The 26212-nt window shown below is 53.0% G+C and overlaps 1 protein-coding gene across 1 annotated transcript in view; it reads right to left on the reverse strand.

Annotated features, from left to right (window-relative positions):
- BCR (BCR activator of RhoGEF and GTPase) overlaps nt 1-26212 on the reverse strand; it is a 122871-nt gene that overhangs the window by 44806 nt on the left and 51853 nt on the right. Inside the window, exons 2-5 of the mRNA XM_044243831.1 lie at nt 15153-15325; nt 8600-8704; nt 8095-8280; nt 2489-2596 (exon numbers count right to left, since the gene is read on the reverse strand). Coding sequence (XP_044099766.1) covers nt 2489-2596; nt 8095-8280; nt 8600-8704; nt 15153-15325 — 572 coding nt within the window. The remainder of the gene's footprint in view (nt 1-2488; nt 2597-8094; nt 8281-8599; nt 8705-15152; nt 15326-26212) is intronic.

Genomic DNA, 26212 nt, shown 5'->3' on the forward strand with positions numbered 1-26212 from the left:
GAAATAGAATAACAATGGAAAAGTTTGAAATGTTTCAAGAATTACCAAAATGTGACACAGCAAGCAAATGCTGTTGGAAAAATGGCACCGAGAGACTTGCTCAACACACGGTTGCTGCAAACCTTCAGTCTGTAAAAAATGCAGTATCTGCAAAGTGCAATAAAGCAAGGCAGGCCTGTAGTTTCTAATGAACAGGCACTATGATCCCCAGGAGGAGAGCAGAGCTTTTTGGTAGGTAGGTCATGTTCCCCACAACTGCATCAAAGGCATCATCGATTGGGTCCAACATACCCAGAGCAACGAGGATGTATGATCCCTGTGTACCTGGAATCACCTCCAGGAAGAAGCTATGGTTAATCCCAATACCAGGCTGCTGAACAAAAACGAAAACCAGGAAGGGAACAGGAAGGGGCTCAGAGATGGCTTTCCCAACCTCTCGTGCTATAGTCAATGTCTCATGACTAAAAACGATGGTATTTACAGCTCACTGGGGCCAAACTCCACAATGCACTTTGGTGCCTCTCTTGAGAGTTGAACGGTCCTCACCGTGATTATTCTTCTGTACGTCTGCCTCAGCAGTTCCCAAGGGGTGCGGAGGTGTGTGTGAGGGGGTGTGAGAGCAGAACACAAGCCCCTGCAAAACTCGGGGTCCATGCTCTCGTGAGCCTGGAGGAGCCCTCACACCACGTGCTCCTGGGCCGCACCACGCACACTGTGCAGAGGTAGGTCCAGGAGTCCTGCTTCAAGGAGACTTACACATCTGGCTTAATCCCACAGTTCGCAAACTTAACTTGACCCAGAGGCCCTTTTGCCAGAACTCTCCGTATCTCTCGTGTGGGAAGTGGCATTCCATGAAATCCCAGCTTGGGCAACTCTAGTCCAAGTGGATGCTGCTCTGGCTCATTTTCAGGACCAGGAGCAGATGAAGGGTCACCGCTGCACTGCTCCCCATCCTAGAGGTGACCATCCAGTCCCCACATCTGAGCTCCCATCCCTGGAATGCAACCTCTCATGGCCTGCTGCTTGTTTCCTTTGGTTTAGTTTTGCTCTGTGTCTCTGAGTCTCCTTCAAAAACACGGTGGAGAACCCAAGTGGATGCCACCTCCAAGGTACAAGCTTCATGAGGGGCCAGGGAAAGCTGCCTCTCTCCCAGCACCCCTGCCTCAGCTCAGATTCTCATGGGACGATGTGACGCCTGGGTGGTGTCTCACCATTGCTTCCTCCTTCCTCTATAGGAACCTGTCTGGGTGGACTTGAACGTGGCCCCCTTTAATTATAGCCTGTTCTTAAAGGATTATGTTTCTAATTTGCCAAGGTCACTCTGGATTCTGCACCAACACCCCAGCTGTTAGGAGTGGTGGGCTTGCTAAGTGAATGAGCTCAAGAAAGGTATGGCCTCAATGCTCTAGGCAAAGCAGAGCAGAGAGGGAGGGATGTCTGGAGACAGCCTAGATAGAACCCTGGGTGCATGTAGCCTGTTACCAGCAGCACCAGGCAGGGAGTGCCTGCCCCCACAGGCTCTGGAGGAGCAGCATGGCACCCACTGCCACCATGAGAGATAATCAGCACCCACAATACCCACCTCACGACAAATTACAAAATGGCACAAAGCCCCCAGAACAAAGCCAGGTATGACAGTAGGGTATGACTGTCTCTCAGCAAGGGAGACCCCACTCAGTACCTATTTCTAGTTTCCAGCTATCTTTCTTATGCTAATTTCTCTCATGGACTCTTTCTGCCCAGAATCCTTGCTTAGCGGAGGGAAGGCAAGTCAGAGCTCGGAGGAGCTGGAGCCATCACAAGTAATGACAGGCCCAGAAAGAGGAAAATGTCACCCAACTGCACAGGGCAGACACAGGATGTGGAAAACCCCCTCCAGAGCCTGGAGAGGCCAGTGCTGCAGGTTCTGGTCCAGGGGTGGCCTGCTTGTCCTCTCTGTATCCGAAGTGCTCTCTAGAGGCCCCTCATGCTAACACTCCAGGGCTCAAGGTTTCAGTGCTTGTGGAGCTCCAGCCTGGAGCTTTCTTCAGTCCCATACCCCTTATTAGTTGCTTAGTCTCCCCGGCAAGCGACGTTCCCCCAGAGGAATAGAGCACAGCACAGCTCCCAGGCTGCTCTCTAGTGACCAGGTGCCTCGTCAGCCCAGGACCCTCACATCCAGACCTCTGCTAACGAGACAAAACTATGGACACTCATTACTGCACACAGATGGCACAAGAGAGTGTGTGTCTGGGGCACTTGGCAGAGCCCCAGAATTGGGCCCTGGCCCTGGGGGACGCAGGGCTCTTGTGGGGCTGCTCCTCCTGTGTCCCCCATGCACAGGGCTGACAGAGCTAACCCAGAAGCCTCTGGAAACAGAGCGGAGATTTATAGTCAGAACTTGGCCTGATGTGCTTTGTTCTTGCGGGTCATAATGTACCAACGACCGGCCCACGTCCCACCCGGGGGAGGTGGAGGGGTGCACCTGTCTGAACAGTGTCACGAGTACCTCAGAGATTTCTGCAAACTGAGCGTTGGCCTGACAGCACTTCTCAGCCGTTTCCATGGCAACTCCGTAGTTGTCTACAAAGGCTCGGTACACACCCAGCTGGCTGGCCTGCAGGGAAGAAGGAACAGTGTGGGACAGGTGCAGGGCAGGTGCCACTGCTTCTCATCTTTCTGAGAAATGGGCTTCTGTGCACAGCTCTCGAGAAAGCACAGGGACAGCAGACAGCACAGAGCTGCAGTCACCTCACCTCTTCCTTGCTGTCGCCTCCCACCTGCTTCCCCTCCCCACGCACTGAGCATGTTCTCCCTTCCAAGTGACACGTTGAGAAGTGACTCACAGCCCAGGGCAGGTAACGGCTCCCTTCCACAGCTGCTGATTCCTCCCACTCTACTCATTTACACGGTGCCACCAGCACCATGTAAAATGCATCGTCTAAAATGCAAGGCTGTCCCTGAGCAAGGATGAGAGTCTACATAGGTGGGGTTGGGAGGCACTTTCACATTCTGGCCGCAGGAGGCCATAGTGGACAGGGAGGTTGGGCCTGGCTTGGGGTGGCCACAGTGCTCCACTCTTGTCCAATCCCTTCACACACATAAGGCCTATGCAATCTAGCTGGCCTTGGAGAAGAGGGGCTCCCACTGTCTAGACATGAGCCCAGCCCAAACCTGGCAAGGGGTCCAGGTACCACAAGCCACACCTGGCATGTGGGAGACGTGCTGGCTGCCAGCTGCAAGGTGAGAGGCATTTTATTTTTAATTTTTATTTTTTAAAATTATTTTTAAAATTAACATATAATGTATTTGCCTCAGGGGTACAGGCCTGTGAATCATCAGTCTTTTTTTTTTTTTATTTAAAGATTTTATTTATCCATCTGACAGAGAGAAATCACAAGTAGGCAGAGAGGCAGGCAGAGAGAGAGAGAGGAGGAAGCAGGCTCCCTGCCGAGCAGAGCGCCCGACGCGGGACTCGATCCCAGGACCCTGAGATCATGACCCGAGCCGAAGGCAGCGGCCTAACCCACTGAGCCACCCAGGCGCCCCTCATCAGTCTTATAGATTCACAGCACTCTCCATAGCACATACCCTCCCCATTGTCCATCACCCAGCTTCCCCATCCCTTCTCCCCAAGGTGAGAGGCATTTTGTCTTTTGTCAAACCAAAGGTATTAATAGAGGGTCTCTTCACATACCCTGCTGATCAGATACCCAACTGAGTGACAACTTCCATGGGTGTGTGGGGGCGGGGGGAAAGCTGCCACCACCTCTGGGCCCCAGGTCACTTTCAGAGGCAGCTGAGGGAAAGCCAGCCCTCATCTTGTACCAGCACAGCCAGGCCTGGGGAGGGAAATGGAGGACCCCGGCGACCTGCTAGCCAGGATTTCCCACTGCAGACCAAGGGCTGGAAGCCTAAAGCTTTAGCTGATCCTGGTGTTTGTTCTGTGCTGAATCTGAATTTTGTTTTATATGCATTTGCATTTATATTGAATTTTATGTTTCTTCAGATGACAGTCCCAGATGCTGGGTAAGTCCTTGGCACGGTCTGGTCTCTGGCTCTGCTCCCTGTGGGGGCTACATGGAGGCCCGGCCTGGCCCCTCCTGCACAAATCACCCTGACTGGTCACTCCATCTCCAAGTGCCAATCAGGACAACAGTCAGACCCAGAGCACTTCCTTTTCTCCCTCCTCTGTGGCTCACTGAACGCCTCCCCCACAACGAAGACCTGCTTTAGGCACTGTACTGTCACCACAGCCGCAAATCGCTCAGACACAGTGGGGCCAGCAGCAGGAGAGATACACAATAAATAAGTCAACAAACACGTCATACAGCAGATGTCTGAGAACAGAGCTGGGGTTAAAAGCTATGGTGCTTTTTTTATCTGCTTCAGATAATGTGGTCAGGAGCCCTGAGGGGACATTACTGTCAATAGGCGTCACCTCAAAATTCCTATGTTGAAACCCTAACTCCCGGCACCTTAGAATGCAACTGTGTTTAGAGATAGGGCATAAGATGCGATGAAGTTGTCGGGGCGGGTCCTAATCCGGTATGACTGGGGCTCTCATGAGAGATAAGTACACAGACTGAGGAACTCTCGTGAAGACACAGGGAGACTGCTGCCATCTGCGAGCCAAGCAGAGAGGCCTCAGGAGAGACCAACCCTGCCAGTGCCTTGATCTCGGACTTCCAACCTCCAGAACTGTGAGGAAATAGATTTCTGTTGTGCAAGCCGCCCAGGTGAGCAGCCCTAGCAAACCGATATGAGGTCTAAGAGAGGAGAACCCCTTCCATTACTTCCTCTCCCTTTCCCAAAGGAGCTCGCATCTTCCATGTGGCTTTTGCCAAGTGCCAAGCAGTCTAATCTCACACTTTTAGCCAACCCAAAACGGAGCCGGACCAGTAATGGGATCGATGGCGATCACGTGCCTCCTGATACGAGGCACTGAGGACACAGCATCACTGCTGTGGTTTATTCAGTTTTTGCCAGAAACGCAGAACCTGAATCTATTCCTGAGGAAATCTCAGACAAGCCCAAACTGGCCAGTACCCTTCAAAAAAATGTCAAGGCCATGAAAGACAAGCAAAGGCCAAGGAACTGGTATAGCCCGAAGAAAACAAAAGAGATATGAACACTGAGTCCATCTTGTGAGCTCCGATTGGATCCTGAATCAGAGAATGCAGGCGGCTACAAAGAACGTGATGGGGGCGCCTGGGTGGGGCAGTCTGTGAAGCGTCCGACTCTTGATTTTGGCTCAGGTCACGATCTCAGTGTCCAGAGATCGAGCCTCATGTTGGGCTCTGTGCTCAGTGTGGAGCCTGCTTGAGATTCTCTCTCTCCCTCTCCCCTAACCTCCCACTCGTGCTCTCTCAAATAAATAAATGAATATTAAAAAAAAAAAAAAAAGAACACGATGGCTAACTTGGGAGAAGTCTGCATATGGACTGCGGACAAGGTAACAGTGCCTCACCACTGTGAAAGTTCCTGAATTTGATCATTGTACTCTGTGGTTATGGAAGAGCTTGTCTTTGTTTTTATCAAATACACAATGAAGTATTTGGGGTAAAAGGGCATATCTATGCATATCTATCTGCAAGCTATTTTCAAACTATTCAGGATGTGTGTGTATGTGTGTGTGTGTGTGTGCACGCACCTATATAAAAATGAGAGAGGAAAAGATAAAACAAACTCGGCAAAATATTACCAGTGGTGGCTCTGGCAAATGGGAGTTCTTGAACTATCTGTGCACCTCTCTGGAAGCTGGAAATGATTAGAAAAACAAAAGAGTAGCCTGATAAAATTTGAGCCAGGAACAGACTCCAAGCAGCAGCACTAAACCCATCCATTCCCGCAGGAAGGGGAGGCAGGCTCACAAATCCCGGGGCAGGGGGGAGGTGCCGCGGCTGGGGCAGGGCATTACAGGCTCCTTCTGTCCCAAGACTTACCCAGCTGGGGAGCCTAATGGGGTGAAACGGAGCTGACCCTGCTGTGCTGTCAGAAAGGGACAGGGGTGCCCCTGCACCCAGCTGGGCAGCACACACGAACACTCTTCATGGGCCTGGTTCCCGGGGCATGATGTCCCGTGGCCACCCCACCTCTCTCCCTAGTCTGCTGCAGCGTCTGACCCACAAAGGTGGCTCAAGGACACCGGGGAAACCAGAGGAAACTTCCCAAATTCTGGTGTTCACCGGACTATGATAATTTGAAAGACAAGTTTCTGAGTGATGTCAGAATGTTATTTGGGAAAGCGTATTGGGTGCAGTTTCTTCTCAACAACATGATTCTCGAGTTCTCAGGAGGGCTGCAGGCTGAGCCAAATCTACTAGGTTTAAACCTGTGGACAATGCACACAGAGAGAAACGGGAGAGGGGCACTTCAGAGATGGTGGGGCTGCATCAACATGTCCTCCCATTTTCTGGCCAGAGGAAAAAGGGTCTCATGTGGTAGGAATCTGAATAAAAAAGTGAAAAGTTTTCTGTGTTTTTTACATCTTCGCTCCAGCCTAGAGTCCGAGGTGTCTGCAGCCCAGGGCAGTGGAGAGAGGGGACTGCCAACAGGAAGGCCACACCTTGGAGCAAAACACTCAAGCCCAGGTGTGAGCCAAGGCAAGGACTGGGTCTGGACCAGCTGGGAGTCTGGGCAGCCCAGTGGGAGCATGCTCTGCCTGTGACCTTGGGCCACCTCTACTCTTGGAGGACTGGTTTCCCTTGGGAGATGTGCTCAGGGGGCCCAGACTGAACTCAGCTCAGGTTAGGGATCCTCAGAGGGAGAACCTCCGTCACAGGGGTCTGCCTGGCACCTGCCTTCAGTGATACTCCCAGGACAGATGCTGGGCCCTCCTACCCAGATGCCCGTCTTCCACAGCCTCCTCCTGGAAAGACCGACTGGCTCCATGCATCAGACCCGCAAAGGAGGCCGGGGCTCCTTTCCACACATGTTGGAACCACACACGTTGGAAGACAGACATCAATCGGACAGCTCTCATCTGAGTTTTCTCCTTCCTTCCACAGGTGCCTTAACTGTTTCCTCCCACTGGACAAGTTTTACCTCACCTACATCTTGGTTGAAGAAGCACTTTGAACCAATTCTTGTTAAATGCAGACCAGATGCGGCCTGGCTTGTGACAACCTCTTTCATCTGACTGCTAGGTTTTATAGGTCCCATTGAGTTTTTAAAAGCCATATCCTTGGTTTCTTGGGTCCTGTAGTCAGCAGAGGGCCACAGAGGCCCCTGACCTGCCTTCACAGTAGACTCCTTCTGTCCTGAGAGGGTGCTTCTGCCTCTGGGACCTGAACCAGGACCCACAGCCACCTCTGCCAAAAAGATTCCTCGTCCATACGGGCTCAGTAAGCCCGTTCAGAAATATTTCTTCTGTCATCCAGCCAGCATCACCTGTGTCCTTCAGGTTATGGCCCTTGAAGGCAGCAGGAAAAGCACTCCTTTTGGAGATAACCCAATGTTACAGTCCCAGCAAGTTACCCTGTGCAGTTCCTCTATCTTCTCACCCCCACAGTGGTAAGGACAGGAGCTGCCTTATCTGGCTGCCTTAGCTCAGGTGGGATGGGCACCTGGGGACCTCCTTGCACCCCACTACTTGGAGCCAGACTAACTTCCATTTCGAGGCTGTGCCTGGGTCCAGGCTCTGCAGTCACAAAAAGAACCAGTCTTGATTTCTACAAAGCATGAGGGTGTCATGTTCAAAGTCAGCATCAAATCGCCTCAGGGTTCTGAAAACAGCTGGTGGTAGGAGCTAAGGGTCACACAACGGCTCGTCTCCTGACCCCACCCCACCCCTCCAGGGCCCTCCTTCAGGCTCTAGGGCCACTTTTTCTACTACTTTAATATTTACTGAGCATGTCCCTCCTCCATAGGCCACTTAAAAAAAAAAATCTCCAGGGGCGCCTGGCTGGCTCAGTCGGTACAGCATGTGACTCTTGATATTGGGGTCATGAGTTCAAGGCCCACGTTGGGTGTGGAGTCTACTTAAAATTAAAATAAGGGTTCTGTGTCCCAGAGCCCTTGGCAACACACACCAGCAGGTCAAGGCAGAGGCTTGACCCCTGCAGAGCCACAAACTCCGGGAAGGCGGCTGTGCACCTGTTCTGAGTCACTCACCAGCTTCTGGAAGAGATCACCCACTCGCTGCTGGTGGCTCCACTGCTGCACGCGTGGGGAGAGCCCATCATAGAACTCCTTGTGGATCTCGTAGAGCTCAGGCACTTTGAAGAAGATGGTCTCGATCTGCTGGCTCGTCAGCACAGGCTGAGAGGTGGTGGCTGCAGCCTTCAGAGGCTTCATGGGCTGGAAGAGGGCACAGGAGAGGCAGCAAAGGTGACCCGTGAGGGTGGCACTGATGAGAGGGCTCACCATTTATTTTCAGGTGTATGGTACGACCACAGAAAATCACGGTTATGTGCCATATGAGCTTTTCTTTTTAAATTCCCACTAAAAATAAAAATTCAAAGCCAGCTTGCTCTGGCACCTGTCTTATGCTTGTTATCCACCACCCCACGGGGAGGTCCAGCTTCTCCAGAGGTGGAATGACCCTCCAGGGAGGGTGCCGACTTCTGACTGGTGCCCTGGGGTCTGGGACCTGGCTCAGTCCCTACTCCCTCCTCACCAGCAGCAGGGCCTCCAGGTGGCTCAGGTAGGTCTCCTCGCTAGCCAGGATTCCAGACAGGACCCATTTCCTCATTTCCATGCCCTTTTCCAAGTCCAGCTCGCTCTGCAGGAGAAACAGACTAAGGTCAGACCTGGGGGATGATGCCTGAGGTGGCCCCTCTAAGAGAGGAAGGCCTGTTTATTAACAGCCTGAGGTCAAGCCTCTGGGAAAGTCTCTGTGGGGAAATAAAGGGAGACATGGGGGCCTTGCCAAGCCCACCACTCGCTCATGACCACAGTAAATTCTGGAGGGCCACCCTTGGTCTGACGATGGGAAATGGGCAGTGTGAAGTGGAACAGTCAGGGCAAGGCCCCCCACTCTGTGGTACTTTGTCACAGTGGCCCAGTAACCCAACACCAAAGCTGATGCCAAAGGCAATGAAGTCTGCTCTGTGACTTCCTGCCCACTCCTCCCAACGCACCCCTCGACCCCCAGTGAGGGACTTGGTATCAGAGACGGCTGTGTCCACAGCCTGACCATGTTCTGATGGGCCCCACTGTAGTCCACAGAAAGTGATAGACATCCCTGCCTGTTCTGCCACCAGTTTCCCACCTGCAGATGAACATGAGCAACCACACCGCGGCAGCCCCTGGGTGTAAAACCAGACGGTTATCCCTACGGTCCACTTTCCGGAACCACACAGGGGAGATCAGGAGTCAGGGCTCCTGACTTGGCCCTGCTGACATCCAGGGTTGAAGGATTCTATTTTGGATGCTGGGGGGGTCTTGTAGGGTGTTGGGCAGCATCCCCTCCTACCCCTGGCTGGGACAGCCACAAATGTCTGCAGATGTCCTCTGGGGCCAAATCACCTCTACGTGAGAACCACTGGGTTCCAGGAAGGACCTAAAGCCAGCTCAAGTTTCACAGTGTCTCTAAAAAGCCTAGAATCAGAACCCCCCAGCATAGCCCCTCTGTGTGCCCCCAACCCTGCTGCCCTTTCCACTTCCCTGGCCTGGCAGAAGGGAGGCACTGTGTGGTATAGATGGCTGGCCCAGTGGGAAGCACCCAGGGACAGGAGTTGGGGGACAGAGCCACAGAGCAAGGCCTGCCCGGGGAACATCATGGTCTTAGGCAACTGTGCTCCTGCCCTGGGCATCAGCTAGCTGGGTGTAAACTGGAAAAGGAAGACGTGATCCCCAAGCCCCATCTGCTTCTGCTTTCTGGGTCCCTGGGGCTTGTATCACATCCTCACTACCCACTTGGACCATCCCAATAGTCTTCCTAAACCAGCACTTTGCTCTGGGAATCCCTTAGTGTGCATGAGCTAGGTGCCTGCATATGTGTGTACATGTGTGCATGCCCAACAAGTGTGTATGTGGACTCAAGCATGTGTAGGGGGCAGCCACCATGATCATGGCTAAGCATCACTCCAGGGAAAGAACACTCAGGTCCCATCCCCCTCAGAAGGCCCTCTCCCCCAGGGCACACTGGGCAGTGGCTCCACAGGCAGAAAGCTCAAGGGCATGCCGTGCCTGATCTTGGAACTTTCTGTGCCAGCATAGTGCCTGAACACACAGGTGCTCCAGGATGACACAATGAACACACAAACCCACGAAGGGATCCAGAACTCCTGGCTGAGGCCTCCTTCAGGCTCAATCTCTGAGAAGCTCTGAGTGCTCCTTCTGGAACCCCTATGTGTTTGACAAGCCAGCGCTAGGATCCAGAACTGTCAGCTTAGCCCATTCCAGGGCCTGGGCTGCAGCACGCGGTGCACGGACATGCAGGGTAGGGGACCGTGACACCTCCTTTCATCTCAGCCCACTAAGGTCACAACATGAATGGGGGCAGCATGCTGGAGAAGCAGCTCTCAGCTACCCCTGAACATGCTTCCCACCATGTCCAGGTGCCATGTGTGCCCCAAACAAGGGAAGATGTAGAGGTGAAGGGGACAGCGGGCTCTTTGAGCAGCAGCAGGCGCCCACCCCGCCCTGCTGTGTCCTAAGGAACAATCCTGCTACTGTGAGCACGGTGGGGGTGTGGTGGGCAGCGGGGGGGGGGGGGACAGGACATGGAGGAGCCCCACCCAGCACGAGATGCCGGTGCTCACGTGGATGGCGGTGCGTCTCATTCCCACCCACACAATTTGGAAAGCTGGGAGGAAAAAGAGCGCAGGCAGGATGGCGCCAACACCAGCTCTCCCCGTTCCGAAGGGCGTGGTCAGCTCAGTGGACCGTCTGGCCGGGGGAATGTCCTGGACTGGGGAGAAGACATGGGTGCGAACACCTCTCTGTGGACCAGGAATCATCTCCTGAGCTCCGGCACGGGGCTGGGGGCTGACAAGGATGGCTCAGAAGCCAGCCAACTGCACCTTAAAGGAAAGGGCAGGAAAGAAACACAGAAGATGAGGGAACAAAGGGCAGGGCCAAGGCCAGGGTTATTTATAACCCTGCTCTGGGCTCGTGCCAGTTCTGGAAAGGGCACATGAATCCAGTCAGGACTATGATGGTAGGGAGATCTGGGTGGAGAGGAAGCCAGACGAGAAGGGCAGCTGGAAAAAGGCAGCGGCCAGCTGGAAAGCTTCTGCCGGGGAGGGGGTAGGAGGCAGAGAAGGGAATAAGCCACACAGATCTGGGGCTGAAAGAGTGGATAAAAACAAACTGGGCATGACAAGGGGGAAAAGGCTGACAGAGGGACCTGGGTGAACAGAACCGCCAGCAGATCCACAAGGGCAGGAGCTGGAACTGAGTGGCAGGAGTATGGATAGCAGGGCAGAATTCAGGGAATACACTTTACCCCCAGCCCCAACGTGGTGGGGGCGGGGGCAGGGTGATCAGGGTATAAAACCCCGGCTGTGGAAGGGGTGGACTGCTCCCAGCTGGGAGCTGGAAGCCAGTTTGCTGGACAAAGGACACTTGTCTATCTTTCTGGCAGGGGCCATGCCTTCACTGGCAACAGGGCTGGCAGTCGTCCTGAAGCCGAGCCAGCAGAGGGCCAGTGGCTGGCCTCTGCGTAAGAACCAGAGCTTGGGGGGATCCTGGCGTCCCAGAGTCCTCTGAAGAAAGAGTGCCAACATCCAGTATGATTTGTGCCTGCCCCTGGATAAACCACCCTTCGAGGGCCCTCAGGAGGAAGAGGACAGGTGGGCTGGCCAAACTTCTGCTGTCCCCAGCTCTGCCGGGAGGACAGGTGCGAGCAAACAGTATCCCTGGATAAGCCAGGACCCAGAGCTGGGCAGTGTGACCAAGATGAGCCACAGGAGTGCAGGCATGACTTATCCTCCTGTGCTTGATGCAAAGCCTCGCTGAGCACCCATGCAATCGAAGCGTGATTTGAACCACTGACCTAACCACTGAATCACAAAAGTGAATGGACTTGTGGTTGCTCAGATGAAAGCTCAAGTCAGAGTTACAACTTCTGTTCCATGAGCGCAACGGGTGACCAGATACACTCAGTGTGGTGATGGCCAGTAGCAAAATTATAGAGCAGATCAGTCCGTCTTCAAACACTCCTAAGCCAGACATTTACTTCCTTTATAAAAAATGCAAATTTGACTTCTGAGCAGGAGTGACTGATTGAACATGTGTGTTTACTTTGGCTTCCTTCTAAAAAAAAAAAAAATCAACGCCCCCCCCACCCCCAGCCAAAACCAAAACAAAACCCTCAAAGGGTCCATGGGCATGGCCAGTTCTGCAAAGCAACAGTACACAAGTGTGTATCTGCTTTCTCAGCCCCAATACGCCCACGAGAAGCCCCTGGCTGGTGGCCCGTGCAGCTTTACCACTCCCTGAAGCGTCCCTGAACATGAGAAGTGTGGGCTGAGGTGTTATCAGCCCCTTCGTGCTGAGGTCTAGTGCTTCTGGGCTTCCCCCTTGCTGGTACCCTGCGGATAGGACCTGGCAGGTCATTGTGGGAGCAGAGTCACAGTGTGTCCCAGAGCCCAGTGGGCAGGGGCTGCTGGACAATGTCGGCTCCCCTCTCTGCGCCTCAATGCCGCCCCTTATAAACAAATAGAAGGGATGATGTCGGGACTCTTGAGGACCCCAGGAAGGACTGACTGTGCTGACGTGGCAAACCATGGGCCCTGCTTCCTCAGGCCACAGGACGGCAGCTGGGGATGACGCCAGACCCTCACCCCTCTCCGTGACACTGCTGAAGGAAGGTTACTTGCTAGCCCACAGCACTGTGCATAGCTTCCAGGAGTGTCCATAACAGTGCCTCAGGTCAGTAATGCCAGCTTTGCCCTCCTAGGGCAGAGAAGCAGTGGTCATCAAAATGGCCTACTGCTCTTCTTCCTAGCAACCCCAAGGGGCTTGCTAACACATAGCCCCACCTGGCCATGAAGAAATGGTGGATGTGTGCCTCATGGCGCTTGCCTGGGTTGGGGGAGCCTGCCCTCTCCTGCAGCTTCTGTCCCCATCTGGGATCACATAGTCATCACTCAAGGAAGAAATAGCTTGGTCAAGATGGGGAGGTACCGCGGAAAGCCCAGGGCTGGAGAAAGTCATAGGTAACCTTGGTCACCAGTACCCACCCAATGTGGCCTGGGTCCTTCCCACAGCACCCCAGGCAAGGTGGCTCCTGGCCTCTGCTGACTCCCTACCTTCCCCTGGGGGCAGGCGTTCATAGAACAGACCTGTCATCCAGGAGTTCACAGAGAAGGGTCCCTAGAAGGGACTGAGCTCAAGCTCAGCAGAGGGAGAGGAGCACTCCCTGGGAGGGTAGGGAAAGTTGAGCAGGGATTCCCTGAACCCAGCTGGTTGGGACAGGGAACCTGGGGTCTCAAGACTAGCATGCTGGCTGTGGGCGCTAGAAAGTGACAGCTGTCTTCTTTGAACCAAAAATAAAAAATGAAAGAAGAAAGTCGTATTGTCCGGGCACTGCACGGGCAAGGAAACCAGGAAGTCAAAACCATGTCTATCTCCAGGGCAATGGAAAGTGCTTCCAAGCACCTAACCACTGGGCTTCTGGAACAAGGTTACACAGCCCTTTTTCAATTAAATTCCCATCTTATCACCTCACACCCGTTAGGATAACCACTATCAAAAAAACAGAAAACAAGTACTGGCAAGGACGTAGAGAAACCACGACGCTTGGGTGCTGTTGCTGGGAGGCACAGATGTGAGACACGTCTATGGGCTCCCATGGGGGCACCCAAAGAGGGAGAAGGCATTGGGATCTGGACAGGCTCCACTGCAGATAAGCCCCTGAACTGTGGCTAAAAGGTGAGGAGGGCAGAACTCCAAGTCAGTGTAGATGAGGTCTGAGAGCAGGCGCCTGGTGGGGGTGGGCAGCCAAGCTGCATGGGGTCTGGGGCACAGGGAGGGCAGATCAGCCTCCTGGAGCAGCCTCATCCCAAGTTCAGGACTCAGCCTACTTATTCAGGACCAGAAAGATCCCCATCTGTACCAGCGTGCTTGTGAAGCAGGAAGCAAGGGAGTGCACTGACAAAGGCAAGGTGGTTACACGAGTGTCATCTGAGGAACTCAGCAAGGCTTCGAAGCTGGTAGCTGTGTGACTCTGAGCAAGTAACTTCGCCTCTCTGAACCTCAGTTTCCTAATCTGTAAAACAGCAAAACCAGATGTTGGATAAAAAGCTGCACAATGGGGATGCCTGAGTGACTCAGTCGGTTAAGCATCTGCTTTGGGGGTCCCGGGATCGGGCTCCCCACCCAGCAGGGAGTCTGTTCTCTCTCTCCCTCTGCTCCTCCCACCACCTGTATTCTCTGTCTCTCTCTAGCTCTCAAATAAATAAATAAAATCCTAAAAACAACGACAAAAAAGTTGCACAAGACAGGTGTGTGTATGTGTTACGCACGGGTTTCCCCTCCCAACCTCACAGTTCAGGACGAGCAGCTCTGCCCAGTGCCAGGGTCTTTAGAAATCACAAGAGCATAAGGAAGAAGCAATCCCACTGCGAAGGCACCAGCCCAGCAGAGAACCAGCCGCAGCGAAAAGATACACTTCTAGCGCTTTCTACCAACAATGGAGAAAAGCAGATCCCTCTCATTTTTAAACCTGGAGGGAACATCACCAGACACAAACCAAAGAGAGAAGTTATCTGTCATGTCCCAAAGTGAAGAGGACTACAGGATTGTTAATGACAATGAAACCTCAAGGGAAAGACCCTGGCCAAATGGACAGAGTCATTAACAGCAGCCCTTTCGGTAAAAAGGAGCGAGGGCATTGCATGTGGCACAGGGAAGGGCCCAGACATTGCCCCTGTCCTCTGCCCCTCGGCGCCATGGCTGGGGCTGCCACCACATCCTGCCAGTAGGATGGCAGTGGCATTCTCAGCCTCAGCAGGTGCTGCTTGCCTCTTCCAGCTCAGCGGACCATCATTTCCCTGCTCAAAGTCCCCGGGAGGCTATCTCTGGAACTACAGGTACACCAGATGGGGGAATGAAGAAGGGGTTTTTAGTGACTTCAACCACTGGTTGCTCCTGATATCACCTACTGGCTACTTACCCCTGAGAGAGTAGATGCGCTCCAGGGCGCCTTCATCAATTGGACAGCAGTCCAGAGCCAAGCCCAAGCCCCATTTCACACCTGGCCCTACCACCTTGGGACTCACCGCTTTGGTGGACTCCAAGGTTCCCGAGGCCAGTGCGCCCCTGCCCTTACTGCCAAGGTGGGGTGATGAGGAGGGTGAATCATCGATGTAAGGCAGCCCGTCCTGGTGCCGACGCTGTTCCTCGGCCCGGTCTGCAGCACAGCCATACCCAGGAGGTGTTCCAAACGATGCATCTGTGTGTGTAGAGAAGCAGCTGTTAGAGACAGGGAAAGCTGGCCAGAGGGTCAGGGGCTGGAGGGCCAGCTGCCGGGGCTGGGGGGGGGGCACACCCCTCTTGTTCCAGCAGGCAATCGGCTGATGATGTCTGTCACCCAAAGGTGTTGAACAAGGATCTTAGGTAGGCTGACCTCAACTTCACAACCAGCTGAGCAAAGACCACATGGCAAGGTGGGGCCAAAAAAGTGGCACGCTCCCCGGAAAATGAGACCGGGCTTGCAGGGATGCTAGCAGGGACACTGTCTGGGACACATCTGTCCTGTAGATGGGTCTGAGCTGTTACAGAAAGATGGACCCCCAATGCTAGCTAACATCTTGCTCTCAGGGGTGGTCCTTGTGTACCTGTCCAAGGGGATCTGATGGGGCAAGGAGCACAGATCATGCTGATCCAGGTGCAAGCCCTGGCCACCGTGAGCAGTGCTCCAGGCCTGCCAGGCCCGACCCATGGAAAGGGCACTGTAGCCCCTTCCCCTCACTCCACCCTGCTCCCTTGGCTGACTCTCATCCCACTTCCCATCTGGTCTGGCAGAATCCCAGACCACCTTTACCCCGATCTGAGCATCCCTGTGAGGACAGAGTGGCCTACCCTATGGCCGGCTCCCTGCTTTGTGGGGCTCTCTGGTTATACAGAACACCTCCAATCCTAAAGGCAACTGAAGACAATTGACCCTTCCTCCCCAGCTAAATCACAAAGTCCATACCACCCCTTCACCTGCCTTTCTTTTCTTTTCTTTTTTTTTAAAGATTTTTCTTTATTTATTTGAAATTGAGAGTGAGAGAGCACGAGTGGCAGAGGGAGAGGGAGAAGCAGGCTCCCTACTGAGCAGGGAGCCTGATGCAGGGGATCGATCCCAGGACGCTGGCATCATGACCTGAGCCAAAGGTAGACGCTTGACGACTGAGCCACCTGGGTGTCCTCACTTGCCTTTCTGTAGCTCTGTTTTCAAAACTGTTCTAAATCAGTGAATCCTCACCAAGACATTAACCCACAAGGGCCCAGTCTGCTCCTAGCCTGATGTGACAGTCACTTCTTAACTCTTTCTAATGTGTGCCTTCATAGCCAATGGGACTTCCGTGAGGCCATCTTGGTTGGGTTACATCACCTTTACCACGACTCACCAGCAACCAGCCCTGTCCAAAAGTCACCACCACAGGTGGCTTCTGCACTGTTTACTTACAAGTTTCTAACAACTCCCACCACCAAGCATACCTAGTCTGGGGCTCAAGCTCCAGGCGCTGGTGTCACCATACCACCTAGGCCAGGCAGCAGAGACCTCCTAGGCAACTCTAGAGGGGAACTGTTTCCAGTTCTTTCCATGTGGCAGCCAAGAGATGCTGTGGCTGGATTGACCAGGTGCTCACCACCCCCGGCTCTGAGGGCTGCCAGTGCCCGGCTCGACTCATCTACCTACGTCCCAGCTGCCTCCACCTCTGCGTCTCCCACATCCTCTATGTCTGGGGCCCAGCAGGTCACATGCCCTCTCACAGGTGTCCTTAGTTCTGGCTATACATTCGTGCTATCTGGGGAGCTTCAAAAACAAGAGACCCACGGAATCAGACATTCAAGGAGGTCTGGGCCCTGGTGGCTGCAAAGGCTTCCTGGCGGTTCCCGCAGGAAGCAGGGCTAAGACTGCTGCGCCAGCAAGAGATAGCATCCGGCACCCTGCTGTCCTGTCAACCCTGCTGTGCCCCTGCTCTCTCCGTACAGGTGCAGATCGCAAAGGTCGGGCTGAGCTCTGCTGCTGTATGTGTCCACAGAAGGCCCCAGCACAGGCTAGCAGATAGGCTGGGGGACCCTCAGAGCTGGGTGGGCTCCTACCATGTCCCCTAATAAGCTATACTAATATCCCCTGGTCTCCCTAATCCCTGGACTACCTCATGGGTTCCTGATACGATCACCACATGTTACCTTGCTGGGGTATGTACTGTCCTACCAGGACAGTCAGAGGCCAAAGCCAGGTTCTGTCTCCTCCTCCTAAGCATCTGTAAAGGCACTTAACTAGCTCTTGCTCAGCATCCCTGAGGACAGAAGGGAAGGGTTCAAATGTATTAAAAAGCACAAACCCTGTTCATACAGAACCCTAGCGTCACAACCCACCCCCCAAACAGGTTTGACTTCAGCTTCTACTTCCTTTTGGAGGAATCACAGATTTCTTTAACCAAAATGAACACAGAGGACTTCCTGTCCTCTCAACATCCATGATACAACCCTTGTATGTTCTCTGCTGAGCAGAGAGCCTGCTTCATCCTCTTTCTCTGCCTACTTGTGATCTCTCTGTGTCAAATAAATAAATAAATCTTTAAAAAATAAAATAAAACATTAGGTCACTGTGCAGATCATCTAGCCATGCCCTGCCTATCTTCTGACCTCACCTTCTTCAACAGCATCCTTCCTCTGCTCCCAGCTCCTCCTCTGGACCTGGATTTTATATTAGCTCAGAATTTTCACTGTCCACCTAGCTTTTCTAAGAAACTTTAAACTATTTTTTTTTTAAAATAACAATGCTTTAAGAAATCAACATATTCTTCACCTGGAAGAAGACCCTTATTCTGAGCATCACCACCTGATGTCCTGGCCTATGACCACACTGCACTTGCGCCCCAGGTCACATTAACACCAAGTGATGCCCCAAGTAAGAACCTGAGGGTCAGACCCAAGTACGAACTTGAGGGTCAGATTTGGGGGGGCCCAGGGCTCCCTCTAAATACTCCCAAGAGTCCACATGTGCAAAACAAAGGGCTAGCTTAGCAACAACATGATTAAAACCCCACGTAAAACCAAATGCCTGGTGAAGGTTTGCCCAAAGGCCAGGGTTGTGTGGGGCCACTGACTCTGATGTGGATACCTCACCTCCACCAGGTGAGACTGAGGGAAACCAGGTTCCATAGCTGACTCAACAGGGTAATTATGAGGATCAGGGCAATTCAAAACCCAGGTGCTTCCCACTCTGATGCATCTCCACAAACTGATGTCCGAGGAACTAACGCTTTTAAGTCTGGAGTCCAGACAGCGGTCAGTGCTAGGTACATTCCATGGGACGCTTCAGCCCACTGTCCCAGCTAATCCAGAACCCCCAGCCTGCTTCAATGTCAATGTGACAGGCAAAGAGGAAAGCCCCCCTTTCCTCATCCCTCATCCTAAGTGCATGCAGGGACCAGTCTTCCTCTCACACCACAGTTCTTCACTACCTCCTGGAATGAAGTATATTCCTGGGGGGGCCGCAGGCTTTGGGAACTGCCATTTCCCTAGAACTAGAGCAAAGTGGGAGCAGGGGCTTTGCTCTCCCCTCTTCTACCAGGAATATCTACTGGGAAAACCTCTCAGGGTCTCATTACCTTGAAGGACTGGGCACCTGATGGCTGAGGTAAGCCTAGTTCTACCCAAAGCTGAAGGCAAATACTGGTTTCAGCGGGGGAGGGCCTGTGATCCGACAGCTACAAGAGGCTCAGGAATTGAGGCTGATCTCTGGAGCAGCTAACCAGCAGGGAGGAGGGCAGGGTGGGGGCAGGGAGAGAGGCCCGTTAAGAGCTGGCAGACAGCGGCTAGCTTAGCGTGGAAAAGGGACATGCACAGTGAAATCCAAAACCTCCTCCTCTCCAGGACAGTCGGCTTAGCAGCCACAATCCCAGCACTCTGCAAATCTAAAATCTAGTCTTTGATGTGAGGAAAAAAGGCAGCCACCCCCACCCCTGCCAAGTGGAGGAATAAGTCCCAGTCAGCCCAGACCACATCCCCTTCTCACACCTCAAGGACAACACTGGTTAAAAAAAAAAAAAATTCCTGGGGCACCTGGGTGGCTCAGAGGGTTAAAGCCTCTGCCTTAGGCTCAGGTCATGATCTCAGGGTCCTGGGATCGAGTCCCGCATCGGGCTCTCGGCTCAGCAGGGAGCCTGCTTCCTCCTCTCTCTCTCTCTCCCTGCCTGCCTCTCTGCCTACTTGTAAAATAAATAAAACATTAAAAAAAAAAAAATTTCCTCAGGTGCCTGGGTGGCTCAGTTTGTTGGGCATCTGCCTTCGGCTCAGGTCATGATTCCACATGGAGTCTCGCAGTGGGCTCCCTGCTCACTGAGGAGCCTGCTTCTCCCTCCCTGCCTTTGCCCCTCCGCTAGCTCATGCTCAGTCATTTGCATTCTCCTTCTCAAGTAAGTAAATATTTTTTTTAAAAAATCCCTTAAGAAATTAAATGCAGGGCGCCTGGGTGGCTCAGTGGGTGAAGCCGCTGCCTTCGGCTCAGGTCATGATCTCAGGGTCCTGGGATCGAGTCCCGCATCCGGCTCTCTGCTCAGCAGGGAGCCTGCTTCCCTCTCTCTCTCTGCCTGCCTCTCCATCTACTTGTGATTTCTCTCTGTCAAATAAATAAATAAAATCTTTAAAAAAAAATTAAATGCAGCATTACTGTGTGATCAAGTATATGATTAAGCATATACCCATGTCTGGGTATATGCTTAAAAGAACTGAGAGCAGGAATTCAAATAGGTATATGCACACCCATATTCTTAGCAACATCATTCACAATAGCCAAACTGTGGAAGCAACTCAAGTGTTCACTGAGGGATGAACGGATAAGCAAAATGTGGGATGGATACACAATGGGTTATTACTCAGCCTTTAAAAGTAAGGCAATTCTGACCCAGGCCACAACATGGACGAGCCTTGAGGACACTATCTGAAGGGAAATAAGCATGTCCCGAAATGACAAATTGACTGTGTGAGTCCACTTCTAGGTAGGACCTGGAATAGTCGATTCATGGAGACAGGAGAATGGTGGCTGCCGGGGGCTGGGAGTGGAGGGCCTGGGGAGTTATTGTTTTGTGGGTACAGCATCTCAGTCTGGGAAGAGGAAAAAGGTGAGCGATGGTGCTGATGGCCGCACAGTAGCGTGAATGTGCTTAAGGCCACTGAACTACATGCTTGCAAGTGATTAAAACGTTCTATTTTATGTTATGTAACAAGTACAAAGTACACGCACACAACCCTAAGGTCCCTCCCAGATAGCGGCAACGCTTGGGTAGCTGAGCTGGGAGGACCCAGGGGAGCTTCCCTTCCTCCCCTTCATCACCAACAGCCCCCTGGAACCACATCTAAAACACACACAGAATCAAAACTTGCAAGCAGTGTGCTCCCTGAGTTGATGAGAGCAGGCTAGGTGGCAGGTCCTCAGGCTCCACTATAGTCTTCCATGTGTATGTGTTTAATAATGAAGGACAAGAGGGGCGCCTGGGTGACTCAGTCAGTCATTAAGCATCTATCTGCCTTCGGCTCAGGTCATGATCCCAGGGTCCTGGGATTGAGCCCCCGTGTCGGGCTCCCTGCTCCGAGGGAAGCCTGCTTCTCCCTCTCCCACTCCCCCTGCTTCTGTTCCCTCTCTCGCTATGTCTCTGTCAAATAAAAATCTTAAACAAACAAGAAAAAAAAAAAAAAAAAAAACAAGGACAAGAAAGGAAGGCCTTGCTCCTGCTCAGTATGTATAACCATCAAAGGAGTCAGGGTGTCTGTCACACTGCCAACCAGTCAAACCGGTGGAGCCACTGTCCCCAGCAGCTATCCCTCTGCTCTCAGAGTTTACACGTCACCTTTTCTAGGCCACTTCCCTGTCCACCCACATCTTCCTGACCCAGACTGGATGAGATCCCTGACAGCCTGGAAGACTCTGGTAATCACAGGTCATACCCGGGGCTGGCGCAGGACTCCTCAGGAGCACAGCACCACATGTGTCCACAGCCCTGTAGGGGCTGTCCTCCCTGCCCTCAGAGGGCCACAGTGTATCTGCCCTCCAAGCCCCAAATGCTCTTAGCTCCTCTTCGGTCCTGGGCCCCCAGCTGCTCCCCATAGCCTGTCTTTCCCTTAGCCCAGCCCTGGATCAAACAGCTCCAGTAACTTCAACACTCCTTCCCCATTTTCCTATCTGTGAGCCAGGAAGCATGCATCGCACAACAAGGCCTCTGCCAGGCCCTGCTGGGGTCTCTGCCACAGGGCTCCTGGGAAATGTGTGTAGAACCAATCCCAGATCCCCGGCCACAGGTCTCCTGGCTGTAGCCAAGCAGAGGAGGCCCTGCTGGACCCAATGTACCTGGAGGGTCCTCAGATCTTGCTTCTGTGGCCTTGCTGCTGCCACAGGTGTGGGGCCCAGATCCCAGCTCTTGTTCCACCCTCTGACCAATGCACCCCGAGATGAGAGGCTGAAGCAAATCTTCAGAAGGAACAAAGATCATATTCTCAGCCCTCCCAACCCAGAACAGACATAGAAACAGCTGGAAAGGGCCAGGAGAGGGATCCTGATAAACACATCCCAAGGTGGAGAGATAAGAAGGGACCCTGGGAACTTGGGTATGGGGTGGGAGGAACTCAATCACGCATTAAGACTGAGGCAGGGTGGTCTCCTATGCCTGTCTACACTGTCAGCAAAGGGCTAGGTCATACTTATTTACTGAAGTAAAAGAGGCTCAGACACCATCTTCCTTCGGGTGGCTTGCCAGCTGCTGTGAACAGGTTTTTGCAGAGGCAGGCACTGAGCCCTCCACCTCATCGTATCTGCAGAAGCCCTGCTCTTCCCACTCCCGCCCCCCTCCCCCAGGCCCTGCACCTCTCCTGGGTTGCAAGCATCCAGCATTGTGCTGAAAGTGCCATGGGGCTGGTAATTTCCAGATGGCAGCTCACGTCCATGAACGGTAAGAGAGGCGGGTCCTGCCAGCTGGGCATTGCGCCTCCCAGAGAGGCTCAGAAAACCCTGGCTGGGACAGAAAGAGCCAGATCTCACTGAAGAGCACACAGGTTCTATAGGTCCGAGCTGAGTTGGCTTTGGATGCCACGTTCATGCATGGCCTTGAGCCTTCTTCCCACCAACTTGTGCACTGGGAGCAGATTCTACCTGCAGGATGGGCCGCGTGGGGCTCCGCTGGCTTCTTTATTATGTGGCAGAACCCCAGGCGCAGTCGGGAGAATATCTGTGGTGCTTCCGGGGAGCGAGTTTCCCAAAGAGCAGAAAAGCCTCACAAGTGCCAGAGCAAGCCAGTGTTTGCGCAAATGACTTGCTACGCTTTTGCTGGGCATTTCCTCTGGGCGAGGCCCAGCGCTGATGTCCTTGAATCCACCTTGACCCTTTGGTGACCAGGAGCTTCTAGATGCTTATTTTTCAGACAAGAAAAGGCGTCTCTGAGACAAGAGCAGGTGAAGCCTGACTACCCCTGGCTCCATCTGTGTGACCTGCCTATTGGGTCACCTTCTGAACACGTTCCTAAAGGGCTGAGCCTGGTAAGCACAGGACATAGAGCTTCCTCTCTGAGGCCTACAACCCAGAGGAGTGAGAACAGGGGTTCCAAGCAAAGCTTGTACTGGGATAACTCAAGCCATGTTCAAGCAGCATTATTCACTAACAGCCAAAAAGTAAAACCACCCAAATATCTGTCCATCAGCTGGCACACGGATAAATAAATTGTGGTTTATCTATACAACGGGATCATTCAGTCTTCAAATGAATGAAGTACCGATAGAGACAAGAACATGGGTGAACCTCGAAGGCGTGACGCTGAGTGAAGAAGGCAATCCTGAAAGACCAGAGATTACCTGATTCTGTTTCTACCAAATTTCCAGAGTAGACACCAAGCAGATGCCTCATGAGTACGGGGTTCCCTTCTGGGCTAATAAGGGTGTCTGGGAACTGACCAGCAATTGTGGTCGCATAACACTGAGAATACTTAATGGGGAGCTGTTTGCTTTGAAATGTTTCATTTTATGTTCTGTCATTCCACCTCAAAAAGAAAAAGAGAAAAAAAAAAAAAGATCTGTTTTCCTCTGTTAAAACAGGGAACCCGGAACAGCTGTTTCCTGAAGACCAAGAACATCATTCCGGACAGACGTCAGTACTGCCTGGCACCATAACCCCAGGCCACCCGCAGGCAGTCACAGGCTGCATTACTTTCTAAGCTATGCGGTTGGTTTGGGTGGTCTTTCTGTTTTCTGCTCTACCCTCAGCAGGCAGCTGTTCCTTCTTGCATCTAGACCGAGAGGGGCCCAAAATTCTGCACAAACAAGATGTCCCCCATCTAGCTGGCCACCATACCCTGGCGAGAGTCCACCTGTCAGAGCCCCTGGTTCTGTGGGAGAGGAAAGGCACTCTAGGACCCGGGGGCTCTCGTCCTTTATGCTGCCACCCCAACAATGACATCACCAAGCTAGCATGGAAAGCCCCAGCTGCCTGGGTAGTGGAAGGTCACGGTCCAGACCAGCCTGGGGCACAAAGAAGGCCCTGGGGCTAGTCAAGTCTCCCCAACAGAGCAGAAAATGCCTGTCAGGAAGGGCCTGAGCCTGCCCTGCTCAGGGACCAATGCCTCAGCAAGAGGCAGCTTGAGATGCCCTGAACAAGGCTGAGCCCTCGCGGAGGAGATAGGCCGACTAATACAATAGCTCTCATGACTCTTCCACCCGGGGCTTGGGTTCCAGCTGGCTGGAGACTGAATCACCACAAGGTCAACGCTGCGGGTGACTTTTAGCAATAAAGACTGAATGTCCCCAGTGTGGGTAGACAAGGACTCCCCAGTTAGCCCCGAGAGAGCTGTTAAAAGATGTTCTTCTGTCTCCAAGGACCCACCTGATCCTCAAGGAGGGAAAGATCACTTCTGTACTGGGGCTGGAACCAGATGGCACCAGGGTGGGGCAGGCGGAGGATGGGACACCCGCTGGGAAGCTGCAGCCCTTGGCCATTGATGATGTGATTATTCTTCTCCAGCACTACCATGATTCTCTGACAAGGTTCAGAAAGATTTCTTGGAGGCAATTTGGCCTCAGACAATCAAGCTGATATATTTAGTGAGTCCCCGACATTCAGCCAAGACGCAGGACACCTCTATTTCCTGTTGGGCGCTGGGTACAAAACAACAGGTGCCACAGCCCCAGCTCCAGCCCCCGGGGAGCCAGCAGAATCCCAGGAGTCACATGACATGTATTATGGCAAAGCCACCTATGGGGGGCACTCAGACCCTCAGGTGGGGCAGCAGAGACCATCTCCCCAAGGAAGTAACCACTCCAAGACCTACTGAGGTCAGAGAGGCGGACAGTGGCTCCCCACAGAACATGAAGGTGGGAAGGACACTATAGTGGGTTGAATGGTGCCCCCCCGCCCAAAAGATATGTCCACATTCTAACACCTGGAATGCATGAAGGGAACTTATCTTGGTAAGAGAGTCCTTACAGATATAATTAAATTCAGGACTCTGAGAGATCACCCAGGATTATCCAATGGACCCTAACCCTAAAGCCAAGTGTTCCTATGAGAGACAGGAGAGGAGAAGGCTGTGTGAAACTGGAGGCAGAGACTGAAATGACATGGTCATAAGCCAAGAAACGCACCAGGCCACCAGGAACTGGAAATGGTGATGAAGGATTCTCCCCTAGAGCCTCCAGAGAGAGTAGGGCCCTGCAACACACCTTGATTTGGACTTCTGCCTCCAGAACTGTGGAAGAACACGCATTTGTTGTTTTAAGCCATTGAACCTAGGGTTGTTTGTAATGGCAGCCCCAGGAGACCAACAGAGGCACAGCCCATGGCCCGAAAGTGATGCCATGGGCTAAGAGGTGGCCAGCTTGGGGAGAGGGCCCGAAGGGCTTCACAGAGGTGAGGTCTCTGTGGGATGGAAGAACTACTGGGCCTTCAACCAGTAGAGGGGCTGCAGAGGTACCCCACGCGGTAGGTAGGGGGGTGTGTGGGGGAGAGGGGGAGAATGAGGAAGGCCTGGGAAAGGCGATAAGCTGGGAATGAGGCGGGAGGGCCAGGAAGAAGTAAAGATGGAAAGAGCCTTGGGCTTTGGGCCAAGGACCCGGGAAATGATTTAGAGGCGGTATCAAGGGTCACAGAGCTCTTGACCAAGAGGGGGACCCAGGGAATACGGGCAGGGACACTCTGGCAGCACTATCTGTGTATGGCGTGGCAGGTGGGACCCAGCTGGAGGCTTCTGTAATGGTCACTCCAGGCAAATGGGTCGAGGGCCTGGTTTCAGAAGAATGGACATCACGACAACAAATGCCACGAACAGGCCCAGACTGAGTGGACTCACATGGAGAGAAAAGGAAGAACAAAGGGGATAATGAGTTTCTAGCACCTGAGGCCAAGGCTTGGCTGCAAGCAATCGGCCAGAGGAGTCATGGGGCGTGGAGAGCACAAGGCAACAGAGGTGAGCAGGGCCCTTCGAGAGAGGCTAGCACTGAGGGCAGGACTGTGGTCTGGGAGCAATGTGGGAAGTGAGGCACATGGTCACTGCACAGCTGTGGGTACTCCCTCCTCCCATTCTATTCCCACTTTGTAAAGGAAAAGTGGAGAGCAAGAGGGAAAAGACGGTGGGAAGGAAGGGCTTCCCCGTTCTGGGGGTCAGAGTATGGAGCCCAGGCCAGGGCTAGGCCATGAAGGGCAGGAGGAACACCCACTTTCCCCACCTCCACCTCAGCACTGACCTTCCTGAAGGAAGCCTGGGGGGAGTTAGGAAAGGAAGTACACGTACACCCCCGTTCAGAGCAGCATCATTCCCAATGGCAGAAAGGCAGAAGCAACCCAAGTGTCCAACGGCAGATGGATGGATGGATGGATAACAAAATGCAGCGTACACATACAACGGAGTACTACACAGCCTTAAAAGAAGGAAGTCCTGCCACATGCTACCACACAGGTGAACCTTGAGGAGATTATGCCACGTGAAATAAGACAGTCACAAAAAGACAAACACCTCATAATTCCATTGATACGAATGTATCAGTTTGCTGGGGCTGCCCTACCCAAATACCACAGACTGAGTCTATGAAACAACAGAAATTTATTTTCTCACAGTTCTGGAAGCTGGAAGTTGACCATCAAGGT

The sequence above is a fragment of the Neovison vison genome, chromosome 3 (assembly GCF_020171115.1).
Source record: "Neovison vison isolate M4711 chromosome 3, ASM_NN_V1, whole genome shotgun sequence".
NCBI lineage: Eukaryota > Metazoa > Chordata > Mammalia > Carnivora > Mustelidae > Neogale > Neogale vison.